The sequence below is a fragment of the Macrotis lagotis genome, chromosome 1 (assembly GCF_037893015.1).
Source record: "Macrotis lagotis isolate mMagLag1 chromosome 1, bilby.v1.9.chrom.fasta, whole genome shotgun sequence".
NCBI classification, from domain to species: Eukaryota; Metazoa; Chordata; class Mammalia; order Peramelemorphia; family Peramelidae; genus Macrotis; species Macrotis lagotis.
The window spans coordinates 707,705,081-707,725,547 of NC_133658.1; the positions used below are offsets into that span (position 1 = coordinate 707,705,081).

The 20,467-nt window shown below is 32.2% G+C and overlaps 1 protein-coding gene across 23 annotated transcripts in view; it reads left to right on the top strand.

The window, feature by feature from the left end:
* The window catches only part of BAZ2B (bromodomain adjacent to zinc finger domain 2B), a 341,329-nt gene that overhangs the window by 313,796 nt on the left and 7,066 nt on the right, over positions 1-20,467 (top strand). For 18 of the 23 annotated variants that reach the window (XM_074215885.1, XM_074215888.1, XM_074215891.1 and 15 more), the window contains 7 exons: positions 2,124-2,785; positions 3,283-3,556; positions 3,886-4,041; positions 4,370-4,530; positions 8,253-8,563; positions 8,955-9,090; positions 14,724-14,870. In XM_074215885.1, coding sequence (XP_074071986.1) covers positions 2,124-2,785; positions 3,283-3,556; positions 3,886-4,041; positions 4,370-4,530; positions 8,253-8,563; positions 8,955-9,090; positions 14,724-14,870 — 1,847 coding nt within the window. The remainder of the gene's footprint in view (positions 1-2,123; positions 2,786-3,282; positions 3,557-3,885; positions 4,042-4,369; positions 4,531-8,252; positions 8,564-8,954; positions 9,091-14,723; positions 14,871-20,467) is intronic. The other 5 variants (XM_074215897.1, XM_074215900.1, XM_074215904.1 and 2 more) reach the window with 2 other exon arrangements.

Below are 20,467 nucleotides of genomic sequence, written 5' to 3' on the forward strand. Positions count from 1 at the left end.
AGGTTGATTATCACCCCCATGTTGCTGTTAAGGGTGTACAGTATTTTCCTGGTTCTGCTCATTTCACTCAGCATCAGTTCATGCAAATCCCTCCAGGCTTCCCTGAAATCCCATCCCTCCTGGTTTCTAATAGAACAATAGTGTTCCATGACATATATATACCACAGTTTGTTAAGCCATTCCCCAATTCAAGGACATTTACTTGATTTCCAATTCTTTGCCACCACAAACAGGGCTGCTATGAATATTTTTGTACAAGTGATGTTTTTACCCTTTTTCATAACCTAAGAGGTATTACACTTTTAAAGCTTTCATTGAGCTTTCATTTTATGTGGATTTCATGTTTCAACCATGGAAAAGAGATCTAAAATATTAATTTAAAAAGAAAAAATATTTTATGAATCTATATAACATGCAAAAGCTTACTTTTTCCTTTTAATGCTACAAATGTTACTTCCATTCTATGTCATTCTCTATTATTCATTATGGTGAGTTTTGTCTTTCTCTTTCATATTTTCCCTTTGATCGCTCACAATTCATTCTCCTTGTTAATATCCATTATGCCAACTTTTTGATCACCTAATAAATAAAACTATTCTTTGGATTTTCCAGATCCAGTGAAAGTAAAACTCTGTCATTTGTACCTTACTTTCTCTTTGTTTCCTCATTATCTGTCAGTTTCCACAAATATTTTTGGTTCCTAAAGCCCCTGTGTTAGCCTAGCAGCTATAATCTAAACAGAATGCTGAAGCTAACTAACCCCAAAAGTACAGCATGAAGATAGGACAACAGTGGGAGATTACCTCAAGAACAGTGTGGATCTTTTTACTTGATCCTACTCAAAACTCCAGTTTTCATCATTTAATTCAAGAATTACAAAAAACAACTTAAGTGCTTACTAACCATGCAGACTTACAATGTCGCATTGCTCAATAAGGTCCTCTTACATTCCTTTGCCCCCAGATCTCTTAAAATAGGAGTTACTCTGCATTGTATCAAGCACTTATGTAGCCTTCTTCTTCTAGTGGGGAAAAAAGATAATTAGGAAAGATTCAAAGATATTGATTATATGATAAAAGTTTTAAAAATCATCAGAAATTGCCTTTTGAAATAGTCATAAAGACTTGTGATATTTATATATTCTGCAAGTTTTATTCATATAATATTAGTATTATCATAGTTCACTTCAAGCAATGCATAAAATAATTTTCTTAGATTTGACATATAAATAATACCAGAGGTAAAGGTATTCCCAATAGCCATCTTTGATCTAAGCTTAAGGGTGAGCATATTACACATATCAAATTTTATTTATATCTATATCTATATTATTACTATATGTTTGTCATAACTTTTCCAGTTTATAACCTATCAATAATACTGGTGTATCCACTCATGATATCAAGAAAAGGGGAACTAGGTCTAATTTCACAAAGTAAGACCAGCAAATGTATTATATCTATTTAAAATTCCCTGAGTATAACTTTAGTATACTTAGGATACATAAGCATGCTCAGTCTCCAAACTTAAGTGAATGACAGTGGCAACAATCTGGCAAGATTGTCTGAAAAAGATGACTAGGAAAGGACTGGAATAAGTAACTCTTAACATTTAAAGATAATTAGCAATATTTTAACAAGTGATCTGTATATATTGTTTTTTGGAGATCTTGTTCTATTATTTTTTTAAAATGACTTTCTTATATTATTGTCAAAGATATCAATGCAGGGAATAAGAGATTCAATTTATTGAATTATTTTTGGTTGAATACATTGTACATGACCAACACTTTGGATTAGAAATTTTTTTTCATCAAACTGGTCAAATCTCATTATGAGTTCTCAGTCTATAGTAATGATCTTCATATTCTAGAATGTTGTAACCTTACAATTTTTTAAAGCTAAGTTGCTTGTCATCAGGAGTTCTTTGGTTCTAATTTTATCTGAACTGTATGTTTTTGATTTTATTGACATTATTGAATACCCTTAACATCTTTGAGGTGTAGTTGTAAGTAAATTAATAAAAGCATATATTTTATTGAGTAACAATGATGTTGATAAAACATAAATACATAGGAAATTCAAAATGTGGATGGGTCTTCATAAAATTTTTCTCTTATGTAGGTCTAGAAGAAATTGCAAAAGAGAAAGAAAAACTGAAAAAAGCTGAAATTATACAAATCAAAGAAGAAATGTTTGAGACCTCTGATGATACATTAAACTGTTTAAATACAGGTCACTGTGAGCAAAAAGAAGATCTTAAGGAAAAAGATAACACTAATCTGTTTCTCCAAAAGCCTGGCTCTTTCTCCAAATTAAGCAAATTGTTAGAAGTAGCTAAAATGCCTCCTGAGTCAGATATTATGAACCCCAGACCAAATGGTAGTGCAGCCAATGGATGCACATTATCTTACCAAAACGGTGCAAAAAATTCTCTCTGTAGCCTTCAACCAGCAGTATCACAAAGCAACAAGGAAAAAGCAGATTCTAACCTATTTAGTCCAGTTTCAAGTGGTCAAGGGAAGTTTTATAGCCCTCCATTAATCGCCAATGACCAATTGTTAAAAACCCTTACAGAAAAGAATAGACAGTGGTTCAGCCTTTTACCCAGAACACCCTGTGATGACACTTCCCTTACCCATGCAGACGGATCTGTTGCTGCTTCACTATCTGTTCATTCTCAACCTCCTTCTAAATCACCTTCACCTGTTCCATCACCCCTTCTTGGGTCTTCCTCTGCACAGAATACAATGGGTCTCAGTCCATTTGCTTTATCACCACTTCAGGTATGTCCCAATAGCAATAGTACTCTGTTACTGTTTTGTTTTGTTTTGATAATTTAATCCTACTCTCACTGCATTATCAATTTAAAAAATTATACTTTACCCAATTTGAAAACTAAAAATAGAATTAAGTGAAAAATTCTTTAAAATTTGTTGGAAGTTCATATAGATTCTAAAATCAGAACATCTGACTCCCAGCATATTTGATTCATTATCCCCAAACATACTGCTATTCTTCTTAAGTTGCTGTATATATTATTACCAATAATGTTTATCTTATATAATATATATATAAAATCTATATATAAACAGATGATGTTTGACCATCTTCAGCACTTGACATTTTTCAATTGCTTTGAACTATATGTTTAAATGTTTATGTTAATATATAAATATGGCAAATCATTTTCAGAATTTGACAAATTTTAGATTTTCTCAATGTTTTTCTAAAGTTTTATCTAAAGTTTATCAATGGTTTTCCAATGTTTTGGTGTTTATAGATGAAGAGTGGATTACCTATAATGGGACTACAGTATTGTGGATGGCCAACAGGAGTTCTCACTTCAAATGTTCCTTTTACCTCTCCTTTGCCTAGTCTGGGATCAGGGTTGGGATTGTCAGAAGGAAATGGTAATTCATTCTTGACCCCAAATGTTTCTTCGTGTAAAAGTGAATCACCAGTGCCACAGAATGAAAAGGCATCTTCGTCTATCCCTGGAACAGTTGAAGTAGCAAAGCCAGTAGATTTTCCTAGTCCAAAACCCATTCCAGAAGGTAGGCACATTCACATAGATTTTGTCTGATAACTTATTTTTTAAGTGTATATAGTATATACCATAATGATCCAAATGTATAGGACACTGTGAAATATAGGCTAAATACCTGAAAAGAGGAAAAAATGAAAAGATGTTTATATAATAACATAATCTCATGTTCTATCCAGATTGGGGGGAATAAAGACTAAAAGTAATCTGTATTGGCCCAATATGGTTACTGGATCTCTGAATGGTTGGTTATGTGTAGTTGGTAAGCCTTTTGATTTGAATTCTACTAGAATATTTTCAAAATGTTTGTAAAAGATTTACATACTTATTTTGACTTAGAAATGCAGTTTGGTTGGTGGAGAATTATTGACCCAGAGGACCTAAAAGCTTTGCTTAAAGTGCTACATCTCAGGGGGATAAGGGAAAAGGCATTGCAGAAGCAAATACAGAAACACTTGGATTATATTACTCAGGCCTGCATCAAAAATAAGGATGGTATGTAAATAAATCATTTTCATTACTTTGCTTAGGAAAACCTAATTCATTTATTTAAATGAAAAATCTACTAGAACATATCTTCATTCATTATCAAAAGTCTAGTGTTGATGTTTAGAGTAGTTTTGAAAACTACTAACATTATCAAACATTGTTTATAATTCTTAATCATCTATAGCTTATAGTTGAAGAAAAGCCTTACTTTAAATACTTGTATATAAAAAGAATAGTAATTCAATGTTCAAGTTAAATATAGTAAAAGGGAAGGAATTCTATATTTTTATACAATTCAAAAATATTTTTTAAAAAATTTCATTTTCAAATGTAGTCGCTATTATTGAAATAAATGAAAATGAAGAAAACCAAGTAACTCGAGATATTGTAGAGAACTGGTCCGTGGATGAACAAGCAATGGAGATGGACTTGACTATTCTTCAGCAGGTAGAAGATTTAGAAAGGAGAGTTGCATCAGCAAGTTTACAAGTGAAGGTAAAAGGGACTAAAGACTATTTTAAAATATCATTTCAATAATTATATTGTTAATAAGTATTGATTGTGAAAGCATTAACAGTTGGAACTTCTATTTATAATGGATTTTGTTTTCTTTAAAAATAGCCATGCTAAATTAGATTTTACATTGTGTCATTGGGTTATGAAAGACATTATTTGATATTCAAATCCATGATGAAAGATAAAATGGGAATTGATTTTGTAAACGGGTAGTTTCAGTAGGATGCTGAAAACCAAAGGCATTGTTTTTTTTTCTTTCAAGAAATTGAAGAATAAGAGGAACTGGAGGAAGCAAGAGTAGACAATTTCTTTAGAAGTCCATCACTGAAGCAGAGGAGAGAAGATCACATGAGGGAATAAGAGTCAAGGATAGAAGTTGGTTTTTGTTTTATTTTAGGACAGAGAGAATATGAGCATGAACATAGGGAAAGGCATCATTAGAGACAGAGAATTCAAACACTGAAAACGTGAAGTTTACTAGATTGTAAACTCATTATGTGGAGGGAGATTATCTTGGTAACTCCTTCAATGTTTATTACATAGCATCATCAGGAACTGTTCTATTTCAAATCTAACTTTTCCAATAAAGTTTAGTCCTTGAAGAATTTTTTTAAAAACTTTTATCATTTTAATGGAAATGTTTTTAATGTGTGTCATATTTACCTGTCTTTATGAACATACTACAAACACAACTTAACCTTTTTCTGAAGACTTGAAGTTATTATTATGGCTATTAAATTAAGGCATAACCCACATAAAATTACCCTGACCTAACATCATTTTGATGTTGTTATGGTTAAGTCATGGTTAAGTAAAGGTTCCCCTCTAAACATATTTTAGGCAATAAGTAAAGACTAGTGCATCTTAGTTCCAATACCCAGCTTTAATTTCTCTTTTTTTAACTTGTGAAGTTTGATGTCATAATGCAGTAAATATGTCCTTGTCAGTAGTAACCCCATTTGTACAAAAAAGGAAACCAAGTTAGCAGCTCTATCAAGCTGCTTCAGGAATACAAATATAAAACATATGGAGGAGATGGGAACAGCCTGTCTCTTAAAACCAACTTCTGATTGTTCAGAATTGCTAGCCTATTGCCAGCCTACTCCTGTATCAGATTCTTGAAATAAGAGGATAGACAGGGTTCCAACTCTGATAACTCTCTTCTCTCCATAACCACTGTAAAGGTTCAGTAATTTTCCAGTATTCTATTCCTTTGAGGAAATAGATGGCATCTTCCTAACATAACAAATAAATAACAATGATTTCTAGGTTTGGGGTTTGTTTATAAAATGCCCAAACTTTTCTAAGATTTGTTCTCTTTAGCTAGATTGTAAATTAGAAGTTAGGAAATTCTTGGATCAGGGAACAGTTACCCCCTTTTCCTATTTATTTTCCAGGATGTTTCTGGATTCTTTTTTCCTAGTCAAGTCTGCTGTTAAAGCTAACTGTAAGAAGCAAATCTCACAGGCCATTGGAAAGTTTAAAATGTTAGGTTTCCACATCTCAGAAATATAGAATCTTGAAGCTGAATGGGAACTCAGAAGCCATCTAGACAAAATATTCAAATGGCCATCCATCCCTGAAAATCTCCAGTGAAAGAAAAAAACACTTATGACTATTTTTGGATAGTTCTGATTCGTAGGAAGTTTTCCCCTTAAATATGCATCTTTTCTCCTTCTGTCCAATGAGATAAAGATAAAGAAGTCAAATTACTATTTCTATTTGATGACGTTTTAAATATATTCCTTAAATTATTTATATATATATATATATTCCCTAAATCTTCTCTTTGCCTGGAAAATCATCCCAGGTTCCTCAAATGATACTCACACAGCTCTTCACTACTATCCTAGCACACTCTTCTAAATATTCTTCCTAAAATGTGTATCCAGAACTGAACATTAGATGCTCATGATATGATCTGGCCAAGCTAGGTTACAAGAGGGGAGCAATAACTTCCTTAGTGTTAGACATTGTAACTTTCACAAACCTACACACTTTTTCTAACCTCAGGTGCCAAAAAAAATTTTAAACTGTTATTGTCTAGGAACATATTTTTATAATTTCATAATACTGGTATAAAACTTAACATCCCATTAAAAAGTTTTCACTTAGCTATGTTGTCATCGTTAATCATGTTGTCATTGAATCAATCAATGATCCTAGGTATGGGGTTATAAAAATATCCAGATTTCTTAATTCATATGTCCATTTTTTTAAGCAGATGTTCTGTTTCATCTGTTTCATCTCTTATTCTCAGCCATCATTTCTTGTTACTTTCAATGTCTCTGTTAAAAAATCACACCAAAAAACCGTAACAGACACAATATTCTTATGTGAACTGAAAGTAAAAAGTTGGACTTTTACTACATTTAGATTATTATTGCCATTGATCTGAACACTATTGCTATTTATATAGTTTAAGAATGAATTGGCTATTTTAGCTGCCATTTGTTATAATTGTCTCATACAGAATTTTGCTATTTATAAAACTTTCTAATTTTTCTCAAAAACTGTTACTAAATCTTTTAATTCTGCAATTACTTTTTTCAAAACCAATTGCAAGATTTTATATTCTTTTTTTCACTTAATGTTCTTAGACAGCTTTTATAGAATTAAGGAATTATTTAATCCTATTTCATGAAATACATTACAATAACCTTTCTAGCTTTCTCTTCTCTATTTAATAATTATGCCTTTGGATTTTCCAGGCTAGAGAGGAAAAGAATGACTTTTAGTTGGTGAATTCACGCTGGTTCTAGTGATCATTCCACTCTTTTTTAAATATGTCTACCACATTTTTGATAATCCATTCCAGATTTTTTGTGATATAAAAATAACAAAATTCCCTTACTCTTCAATACTAAGTGGTATTTGTGTATGTATCTTCAAAATTTTTAACTTTCAAATAGGGGACACAATCCCTTATAAGGAAATGTTTAGCAACTCCATGTATCTACCTATTCTCTCTATGGTCATTTTGAGATTAAGTGGTTTAACCTTAAGTATTGTATCTGAAGATTGACTTCTTATTATATATTGGGGCTGAGAAACAACTGTTTTAAGTCTCCCTAGCCTTGGAATTACAAGACATATATTTGATTTTATCACTGATTTCCTGACTCTGTTTAAGTCATTTAACCTTTCTACACCTTATTTTTATTGTCTATAAAGTGTGGAATAATAACTACATAGGAATATTGTGAAGATTTACTTAATGTAAATTAAGAAAAGTTCTTTGCAAACTGTACAGCATGATAAATGTCAGCAATTAATTAGTATTGTCATTCTTCCAACTGGTTTAATCCTTTTCAGTATTGTGAAGGATATACCAATGGCATTTCTAGTGAACACAAAGAGCAAAACAGAGTCCAACATATCAAAGTATTAAATGCTTCCTAAGCTACTTCTTGACAAGGTGGATGATATCAAGAGAAGTTTTCATTTTCATAATCTCATAAACAATATTTCCAACTAAAATCTTATTTAATGCTTTATAGATTACTATGATCACATTTTTAATACTTTCCAGAGTTGTAATGGATAGGTATTTCTTTTCACATGTTCCATTTTTGTTTTCTGGCTAGCATTAGGAAAGCACAAGGTAAAAGCTTATTAGTGATCATTAAGATTTGTTGTTGACAAAAACTCCAAGTACTTGGTCCAGGAAATAAAATCATATTTTTTTCTTAATAATATAGGGTTGGATATGTCCAGAACCTGCATCAGAAAGGGAAGATTTGGTATATTTTGAGCATAAGTCAGTTACTAAATTGTGCAAGGAGAATGATGGAGAGTATACTAGAGGAGAAGAAAGCAGTGCCAGTCCTCTAGATCGGAAGAGTGACAACCCTCTAGATATAGCTGTAACCAGACTGGCTGATTTGGAGCGGAACATAGAGCGAAGGTATCTGAAGAGCCCCTTAAGTACCACCATTCAGATCAAACTGGATAATGTGGGCACAGTTACTGTCCCTGCTCCTGCACCATCCATTAGTGGTGATGGTGACGGGTAGGTTATTGAGATTAACTTGAAAAATTATTGTGCTTCTTTGCTAATTGGAGCCTATTTTCTATTGCCTGTTATCTATGTATCTTCTTGTATGTCTGTGATCCATATGGATCATGCTATTCTGCATGATGCTTTGTAAAGATATTTTTTGTTATGTTTGTTGATTATCCTGCAAAGTGATCTTACATTTATCTGGTTGTGACTAAGCTTTGAGGCACGTTAGCCACAGTCTGTGCACTACATCAAATTTAGTTGCTTAAACCTTATACTTATTGGCTGTATACGTGTTTTTGTCATTGCTTGGCTTTCAGTGTGATGATGATTGTTTCACATTCAAAACCCAGTAAATATGGATATGACCTCTACTTAATTTCTCTATATTTCAATGCAGAATTGAAGAGGATATTGCTCCAGGGCTCAGGGTATGGAGAAGGGCATTATCAGAAGCTCGCAGTGCTGCACAGGTAGCTCTGTGCATTCAGCAGTTACAGAAATCAATAGCATGGGAAAAATCAATTATGAAAGTTGTAAGTGTTTTTACTTAAGAAATACTATAACTAATTTTTATTTTGTCCCAATTTTTCAATTTTCAGCACTCTTAGTTTAATCATGAATTACTTATTATTGTCTATATATATATATATATTATATGCTGTAGTATTTTAGAGTTTGGTATCTTTTGTAAAGCACTGTATAATTTGCTGTATTCTAGCAAAGATGTATTTCTGATCTTCTTCATGAAACTCACTAAGTCACATCTTTTTTTCCTATTATAGAATGATTGATATGTGTGGTTTCCTCTTTCATTGGTTAGAAAATATCAAACTATAACTGACATTTTCTTAAGGATTTTTTATGGATAGTGGTTGTTATTTAGCATATTATAGGGGCCCTTCCCCTTTTAAAGGGGACAGGGAAGATAAAATGTGCATAATATACTCATGGAGTCTTAAAGATTTTGATTATCTCATTCTCATGGCTACATCCTTTCTTGTTCTTCTGTATTTCTATTCTTTTTCTCCATTTTCAGAAATAAAATAGGCACTTTTGACTTCTGCCAAAAGTTAGAGATTTCTCACCTCAATCCTGCAATGAATTTGCATTAATCACAATATGCTCTTATTTAATGTCTACTAAGTCTTAGGGATCACTTAGTCCAATCTTTGTTTACCACAGATAAGGAAATAGATCAAGTATTTATCTATCATACAGGGAGCAAGTAACAGTCTGGATTCAAACCCAGATCATCTTGTAGGAAATTCAGCACTTTTTTCACTGTACTGAGAATTAGAATTTGCTATTGGTTTTGGCATCCAGTCACAGATATTTACTAGCTGTGTGACATTGAGCAAATCATTTGACCCTTATTTGCCTCAGTTTTCTCATCCATAAATGTGGATAAAGACAGTAAGAAAGTTAGTAGAAAATAGTGGATTTGGAGTCAGCCGGTTTGCAAATTCTGTGACCTCATAGATTTCCTTAAGCAGAAGTCTGATAATAAAATTATTCCCACATCTCTAGAGGCTTCTCTAAGATCATATTCCAGACTCTCAGCCTGCCATTCACAATCTCTTATAACCTATCTTACCTTACCTTCCCAGACTCATGTCACATTCCCCAATCAAAAGAAATAACTCTGTGTTCTAACCAAAGGGACCAAATTGCTGTCCCAGAATCCAGACCTTGAAATGTCTCAGTGTGTATCATCACTCAAATTCTCCTGTCAGAATCCATATCTTCCTTAAAGGTTTCACCTGAAGGTTATACAACCTTCTGTCTGAAACTGATCCTCATTCTTTTAGTTTGTTGACATTCTCTGTTTTAGTGGAGATTGGCTTTGCTGTATTTGCTTTACTGTTTATGTGTTAATAGGTATCATGGTGTGGTGAATAGTCTGCCTTCGATTGATGCCATAGGAGGTCCCTATTATTCATATGTGATTGCTATCTTGTCTAGTAAGGACTAATAGGATTTTATCTCAGTATTACTAGAAAGTTCTCAATAAATGTTTGATGTGAATTGTGAAAATTTCACTACATGATCTCCAAGTTCCTTTCCATTTATATAATATTTAATTATCTAGTAAATAAAGATGCCCAATGTGACTAGCGAAATATCTTTATTATATATTCTTTAAACTTTTTAATACTTTTATAACTTGTTTGAAATCCTGATAGATTTGAAATGTTCTTAACATATATTTAACATATTTTATACTGCATCATCAATAATTTAATTTCTCAGAACATTTGCTTGATGTATACTCCTATTGCTAGTTAGGAAGGTTGTCCTGAAGAGCAGGACAATGTTTTACTATTCTTTATAGAGATCTGTCAAATCCCTCACACAGGCTCTCTGTCTACATGTATTTAAGGGTTTTAATACACGAACTTAATATTTGCAGACATATATTCTAACTATATGATACTGGATAAAATTTGATCTTTTGATATTTTTCTATTGATTTTAGCATTAAGAGCAAAGCCCTTAATGATAATTTATTTCAGTTTTATTAAAATATAGATAGAATCTTCATTAATTTCTTTTGATATATAAACATATATATGTATATATATATATATATATATATATATATATATATATACATGCATGAATGCATAATTTACAAAGGTTCCTTCCCCAAGAAAATAGACAATGGTCTTTGTATTACTGTATGGTGTTGTGTGTTTCCTTCCTTTTATAAACTGAAATATTTGTAAGGACAATTTTTAGGTTATTAAAACCGTACCTTAGCCCAATACCTGGCACACAGTGGGTGCTTAATCAATATTTATTATTGATTGATCAAGATACAAGAATCTTGATCTGAGGGGCAACTAGGTGGTGTAGTGGATAGAACACTGAAGTCAGGAGAACCTGAGTTCAAATCCAGCCTCAGACACTTTAAAAATTACCTAGCTGTGTGACCACAGGCAAGTCACTTAACTCCACTGCCTTCCAAAAACCAAAACAAAAAAGAACTCAGGGGACTCGGGAGATTTTTATGATGTGACCTTGGAAAAGCCATCTAGCCTCTGTAAGGCTCAGTTTCCTTTGGTATCTAAGGTGATCTCTAAGGTCTCTTCTGTGGCTAATTAAAAAAAAAACAATGATAGCTAATATTTATGTGTTACAAAATTTTTCCCAAATATCTCATTATCTTCACAACAGCTTAAAGGAAGTGTTATTACTATCATTATCTCTATTTTATAGATGAGAAAACTGAGGCAGAAATTCAGTGACTTGCTCAGTCATACACCTAAGTTGTTTGACTTGGAAGGCAGGAGGATTTGAACCTGATTTGAACCTGACTTTCTGATTCCAAGTCCATCATTCTTGTCACTTTGCCACCAAGCACTAATAGTCTAGGAGGAGCCTTTAACTAGTTGCACCCAGTATTCTATATGTGTTCTCTCAAAGTTTCACCTCCTTCACCATTATGTCCTCAACCTTTAATTCTTCTTTTATATTATACTCTCTTCTCCCTCTATCCACAGTTAGTCACCTTTGTTGATTGATTACTTTTGGCCCCAAATTCACAGGTAAAATTTAAGGTTAGAGTCAGGCTGACAGCTCTACAAAGTTGATTGCTATATACCTAGAGATCATAAAGTTTTATTAAGCTGTTGTTTCTTTCATGGCTAGCTTGTCTCAGTTGACAGGAATATCCAAAAGGAAAAAGAATGTGGTCGATGATAATGGCACTTCTCTGTCCAACTCAGAGACTTGACTTTATTGAAAGGACCCACCACTACCTCACTCCCATATTAGGATAACCCAAAAGTCAACCACTCATTAATAACTGTTGGGAACCCCTTTCCTGTTCTAGGGTGCACAGGCTTTCTAGTGATTAAATGAACTTTTAACTTTGGTACTAAGGGATTTCAACCTAGTACAAATATCAGATAATCAATTTTATAAATTAAAAGACAATGTCTTTTTTTTATCTTTCCCTATTACAGACTGAAATTTATCTTAAAATATCATAAATGTAGAAAATACCTTGTTTGAATTCTCCATTATAGAAGACAGTACAAGTTTTTTTTAATATGAACTGAAATCTGTAAACTTTGGGGGCTTTTTTTAGAAATTTACATTTAGCCTTCATGGTGGTATGTTGTGTTTTTTAATTTAATATCTTTATAATAAATTTTTAATGTGATTCAAATGTAGACAGTTACATTCCTGTCAAATCAATATATTCCTTGATATAGTAGAAGACAAACTCAAGGAACCATTTCTCATCTTTTAGTTGGTACATGCCAAAAATTCAATGGATCTGGGATATCACTAGTTTGGGAGTTTCCTCCATTAGTGTAAATCACAGCTTTTTCCATCCTATATCAATTATTGTAAATATCTCCATAGGAAAGACTTCATAAATCTACCATAAAGGATTCACTCAACCTCCTTGAAGCCTTCTTCTGACTCTTATAAAAGCAGAACTTCTGCTTTTATCATTCCCTTTTACTACTGACTGATCCACTTTCTTTTCTGGTTATATCCTGGGTAATACTTTTTTCTTGAACATAAATCTTTATCTTATTTATGCCACCACAAATCTTATGATTCACAGTTATTATTGTATTTTTTAATGATCAGTTGAAAGTGCTGCTTATTTCAAAAATATAATTTAACATAATCTCATATTCTGAGTCAATTCTGGATCCAGCTCATTGTCTATTGTACAATTTCATGTTGCAATTTGGGCATTATCTGTTTTTCTTTTTCTTTTCTTTTGTTTTATTTGTAGCCTGTGCTTTTCATCCACTTTATTTTTTCCATCGTGGGTGGTTAGGCTGATAGCATATTAAACATTTAAGAGATATTTACTGAAGAGAATATTGTATAGCTTCAGGTTTACTGAAAAATTGCATAAATTATATTTGCATTTTTAAGAAGTGAGTTCTAGGGGCAGCTAGGTGGCGCAGTGGATAGAGCACCAGCCCTGGAGTCAGGAGTACCCGAGTTCAAATCCGGTCTCAGACACTTAATAATTACCTAGCTATGTGGCCTTGGGCAAGCCATTTAACCACATTGCCTTGAAAAAAACCTTAAAAAGAAGTGAGTTCTGCAAATTATGAATTCATGAAATATTTCAAATTCTCTGAGAACATGTAAATTAACTTAGTAATGAGATTGCAAATGCTATTCTAAATTAATTTTTATATTAAAATGTTTTATTCTTTTAAATATTGATTGCAAACTGTTTTCTGATGTGAGAAAAAATATATAATGATAGTCATAGAAGAGATTGAATAAGACATTGAAAAATAAGACTTTTAGCTCTGCTTTCTCAAAAATATTTTAACATACTGTATTTTTATATTTTTACTCTTTCTTTCACTTGCATATTGAGGTGTAGTATGCTCATACTTATAATTTAAAATTTTAACCTACTATCACACATTATAAAGACATAAGAAATTCGTGAAAAGAGAAATAATAAGTTTAAGCTAGTCAAAAGGAAAGAATTAGGGACTATTTGATTCTTTATTTTAACTTGGTAGTCCCTTTTCTCTTTCAATTTGAATCATGTATGTGATAATTTGCATAACTGTAGCAAACATTTAGTTCAATTTTCATATTCATCTTTTTACCAATTTTTTAAAGTAGACACAAAATTAAAAAGAAATGTGTTCTTTTAGTTATGGAAAAAATCTGAGAAAATCCTGAATCTTAATCCTATTTCTGACACAGGTTCCTCTTTAATTTTTTTTAATGTTTAACCATAATCTTAACCCTTACTTCCTTCACAGGGAATTATGAAGAACATTATAAGATGACCAAAAGAGAAAAAATCATCTTAAAAATATCATGTATTAAAGCTATTCATTGCTTTATGTGCTCTAATGTCATGTTAATTATTCCATATGTTAATGTGTACATGCTTCTGAAGTGTTTGCGGGCATTCAGCCTTAAGCTTTGGTCTTTGCAATGTACATATAATATGCATTTTACCCCTAGTAGATTTGCTCACCCTGTCATGTGGTCCATATCTGTGTAATGAGAGATACATAGATGTGTATGGCTATTGTATGTATGTTAGCAAGCGGAATGTTAATTATTAGTGCAAAATGTGAATTTTGGTTACATTTAATTTCCCAAGAAGAAATTTTCAAGGTAGTATTGATTTTAAATGATTTTTCATGTATTGTAGTACTGCCAGATTTGCCGAAAGGGAGATAATGAGGAACTGCTTCTTCTTTGTGATGGCTGTGACAAAGGCTGCCATACTTACTGCCATAGGCCCAAGATTACTACCATACCAGATGGGGACTGGTTTTGTCCAGCGTGCATTGCTAAGGTAATATTGACCTCTATAGTAAAAGGTTTTTTTAAAACAAGAAACTATATTTTTTACTTGTCATGAGTCAATTCAAATGTTCTGTGTTTTTGGCAATGAGTTTCCCTTATAATGTCAGTACCGGGATATTCTGGCTGGTCCATACTTACATCAGAAACTTCCATCAACTTCTTTGAGTGCTGCAAATCTTAAAACTACTTTTATAAATGCAAGTAGCAGAAGTAGTAGTAATAATAGGGTAACTATACTTGAAGATAGGTAAAGAAAACTAGTTCCATTTAGGTGAAGATGTTTTCTCTATCATTTAAAAACTAGAGACACAAATGGAATATTGTGGATTGATAGAAATGCATTTTTTTAAAGTTCTCTTTACATCAATATAGGCTATAATCAAAAACCAATTATGTCTTTTTAGTAGAATTCAAAGATTACTGGACAGCAAGTCAGTTTGTATGAGTTCTAGTCTAATCACTGGCTAGTTGTTTCTGACTCTATTTTCTCATCTGCAAAAATAAGAGTCTTAGACTAAATGTCCTATGTCCTTTACAACTGGGGTAGGGAGCATGGGGAAGGTATTGCATGATTGTAAGCATTTAAGCATGTTTTCTTTTTCTGTTTGATATTTCAGGTTTCAATTAAATAATTAAAACAGCTGTGACTTATGTATTTTATTATATATTTATACTTTTTATATATAAATATTAGCTAGTGCAGTAGCTAGAGTGATGGATCTGGAGTCAGGAGGAACTGAGCTCAGATTTGGCCTCAGATACTTCCTAGCTGTGTTGGCAAGTCACTTAACCTATTTGCCTCTGTTTTTTCCATTAGAAAAATGGAGATAATAATAGCATCTGTCTCATAGGACTGTTGTGAGGATTAAATCAGATAATCATTTTAAAGTACTCTGTAACACAGTATCTGGCATATAGTAAATATTACATAAATGATAAATACTATTGTATTCATATATATATGTATGCAAGTGCACATTTAAATAGTTTATATGCAGAAGTCTTCCTTTATATATGTAAGCAGCAATACTAGCTTGTCATAAGGAGAAAAGGATTTTAATCAGGAGGACCAAATAGGAATCTTTAAATGAACCCTACCTAAGCACAGTCTAATTTTGCTTATTCCTCAGTAGTTTGTGTGGAGTTTTATATTACTTGTTATTATGATTCTGTATTTTTTGTTTGTTTATTTTCCTTAAGATCTTTTTAGAGATACTGAGAACAAAAGCAATTGCTTATCCATTCTAGAAAAACAGTTTCACTCAGCCAATTGACCAATTACACCTAACTCAGTAACTGGAAAGGATTGATAGAGTGCAATTGAAAAGCAAATTGGAGATAAAACTAGGGCTCTGAAAGAAGACTGATAATAATATAAACTTCTCTAAGGAGCAAGAAACAGCCACACTTTATCCCAAAGCATAAAGTTTTCCATATATTAGATAATTTTATTTGTGAAGCTAGGAACAAAATCATAGATAGCTGCCCTTTCAGAGTTTGTTAAAATTGACAGTTAACTTTATTATTGTCTACATTGCTCTAATAATGAAAAAGAACACCAATTTTATATCTTCAACTTAAGCTTTGATTTTTTTTTATATACTTGCCATTTACCTTACACTTTTAAGGCTTAATCTGCATATTCAGAACTAATTTTGAAACTCTAGCATAGTGGGAAAGGAATTGCCTGGGTTTATTAAATCCTATCTCTCTACTACTTACTCTGTGAACATAAACAAATAATTTCCATCAATTGTGGTCTCAAGTACCTTATCAGACAAATGAGGAGGGCAGCTTAGATGGTACAATGGATAGAGCACCAGACCTGGAGGCAGGAGGACCTAAGTTCATATTGGGCCTCAGACACATACCTCCCTAGCTGTGACCACTGTCTTGCAAAAACAAAAGCAAGAGTAGATAATCCCCAAGGTCCCTTTCAATAACAAACAGACATTTGTTTTATAATTTTATTGGAATCCAAATATTTTTAATTGATGTACCAATGTTTATAGTGGATTCTAAGTATGATGATAAAAATCTTCACAGGTTTAGGTAAAATTCATTGTGTTTTAAGAAAACAATAAACATCACAAGTTTTTTTTTTATTTTACAGTTGAATTTCAAAATTCATAATTCCTGCAATCAAATCAGTTTTTTAGAATATGAACCTAAATAATATTTAAGTTTATATTTTTAGTTTTTTTCAAGGCAATGGAGTCAAGTGACTTGCCCAAGGCCACACAGCTAGGTTATTATTAAGTGTCAAATTTGAGGCCAAATTTGAACTTGGGTTCTCCTGACTGCAGGACCAGTGCTCTATCCTCTGTGCTACCTAGCTGCCTGCCCCCCAAATAATATTTAAAGCAATACCAACTGATGATAGTAATTTCCGTCTATTAACCAAGGTTTGCAAAATGCTTTTCTTGTTTTCCCTCCTATTTTCCTTTTTCCTCTGTTTTCCTAGAACACAGCATTTCTTAAATTTTTAAACTATATGTCTAGAACTATTATTAAAATAAAGTCAAAGATTGTTTTCTGGGGGGGGGGAGTAAGATTAGGAGAAAAACTGTAAAACACATAACTCAAATAAAATCTTTAAAAGTTAAAAAAAAATAAAGACAAGAACTCCTGCTTGACTCTTGATTCCTGACTCTCCCAATTTACTCCCTGCTCTGCGCTTCCATTTGTTCATCCATGGAAAGAGGAAACTGAAATAGATTGCCCCTGAGGTCCATTCCAGATGGAAATCTATGATCCATAAGAAGATTAAAATTTTAAAGCATTTCTCCCCTGAATCAAACATTTTTTCTCTTATGTTTTTAATTGAGGGATCTATAGAATGGCTCATGAAAGCCAAAACGATCTAATTAAGATGGAACATTTTATTCATTGAAAAGAAACAAAATGAACAAATTTCATCTATAATTTTTTAAGTTGTAATTAAATCTGTAACGTGAAGAATGTAAGCTTATAATATTTTAATCATTATTACTTCAGTCTTTACATTTGCTTTACATCTGTTAACTTAAAAAATATTAAATTGTGCACTTGTAAAAATTTTAATGTAAATAATTTAAGAATAATATAATAATAAATTTATGCACCCATGTTTACAGTGGATTCTAAGTATATTGATTAATAAATTCCTTCAGAGGTTTAGTAAAATTCACTGTTTTAGGTAAAAAAACAAACTTATATAGTTGAATTCCAAAATTCAAACTTCCTAAAGTCAAATTAACTTTTTAGAATATGAACCCAAATAATATTTAAAGTAATACAAAGTGATGATAGTCATTTTTGTCCATTATCCAAGATTTGAGAAATGATTATCTTGTTTTCCCTCCTTTTCCTCTCTCTGTGGTACCATGAGTAGAGATATTAAAGAGAACAACAATCTTTCTATAATGGAGGTGTCAACCTCACTGCCAAAGCTTTGAAAGCAGATTAAAATGTAATTTGGAAATATTTAACAAATAAATTTAAAATATAACATAATACAGATAATATTCACTTATGGCTTTCTAAGGCAATGTGCTGCCCACAGAGTTCATTTCTATGTAAGCCTGATACCATTGCTCTATGACATAGGAGATGGTAAAGGAAAAAGACTGGAGATCAACTCCTACGTCTTACATTTATTAGCTGTGTGATCTTAAGCAAATCACTTAACCTTTCTAGGTCCCAGTTTTCTAATCTGTAAAATAGGGGGAGAAGAGCCGATAAACTCTGAGGTCCCTTCTAGCTGTCTATTGTTTCATAGCCTTAGAATTCAACATTTTGCAGTTAACCTGATGATAAGCCTTGACACACTTTAAGTTGTTCTTGGACAACAGTCTCTTGCTGGGTCCATATGTAATAAGTTGGAAGAAATTCTCAGAACTTGTGTGCAAGTGGTAGAGGTTTCAAGACCTGAGGGTCACATGGATTCACATCACAGGTGTCCTCCAAAATAAGTCTATAATGGGGAGGCTATTTTAAAAGGTAAGATTTTAAATATTGTTATCTAGATCATCTTAGGTAAACAATTCCCAAGAAAAAGTCCTAAATGTACTTTAAAGAAAAGCTCTTTTCTTAAATTCAGTAAAAGAATACAACCAATTTTGAATTATTTGTTGGATGATTATTCAGTTTGTAAATTGTCTAAGTCCTTTGCTTTTCTGGATTAATCCTTTGTTAGATGACTGTTGATTATTTTATTTCATTTGTCATTAGCATCTTCAATTCAAAATGTGTTAATTTTATATTGCTAATATCAAACTAATTCTAGTTTAATTTAGCTAAAGTTGAGTTTCTTTCCAAGTACATATGTGTGTGTGTATACACTCTCAGTTGTTTTGTCATAACACACTGCTGTCATAATTATACATTCTTCTTTGCATTATCTTACTGGCATTGTCATCTATTCTGTAGTAGGATCTTTTTTGATTCTAGAGCTAATCAAAGGCTGAAAAGAGTAAGCTTTCTTTTTAATCCGAAATAGTTTCCTCCCTAACTCAGAAAATGTATGTTAATTTCTTTATGAAGAGTTGTGGTTTGTCCTTTCATTCATGTCTGACTCTTTGTGACCTTTTGGGGGTTTTCTTGGCAAAGATACTTGAATGGCTTGCCATTTCTTTCTCCAGCTCCTTTTTAAAGATGAGGAAACTGAGGCAAACCAGATTAAATGACTTGTCCAAGGTTACACAGCAAGTGTTCAAGGTCAGATTTGAACTCAAAAAGATACCTTTCTAATTCCCAGCTAGAACACTGAATGTATATTTTGCCATCTAGCTGCCACTTCTTATAGAGAAGAAGGTATGAATCATGAAATCTGAGGATACCAACTTCATTAGATAGAGAAGTGAAACATGGCAAATTGTAAGCAAGGAATGCTAAAAAAGGGAACAGGTTATCAATTATGAACAGTTTTCCATTTTCTCCTGAGTGAGATTTGACAGCATCTTTTCTCTTAAAAGTGCTATAAATTCAGAGCGGCTAGTGGTGCAGTGGGTAGGGAACCTGAGTTCAAATCCAGCCTCAGATACCTAATTATTACCTAGCTGCGTGATCCTGAGCAAGTCACTTAAAACCCCATTTGCCTTGCCAAAAAAAAAAAAACAAACCAAAAAACCAACAAAGTGCTGTAAATTCTCAAGGTTCTTTTCAAGTATAAATATACTTTGCAAAATCAAATGTAAATGATTTTTTTGGTTTGTCTATACTACATTATTCCATGAATAGAAGGGAAGTTATGAAACTTGCTGCCTTAAAGTTCATTTACTTTTGTAAAGATCATTGTCATTTTGCTTGTGTTTAAACAAAAGTAAATAAGGGTTTGCAGTTGGGGAAAAGATTGTTTTCCTTGCATTTTTTTTCTCTTACCACCTTTTTATCCTTTTATCATCATAGCATTGTACACAATACTCAGTCAGGAAACAAATACATAGATACAGTACACAAAACACAGAAAAATTTTTGAAGTACTTTAATTGGGTATATTGCATTATAAGACCCTTTATGTTGATTTACAAACCAAAATCCATATTCATGACTATCTAAATGTGCCTGTCTGTAATCATAAATAACATGCTCACTTACACATCCAAA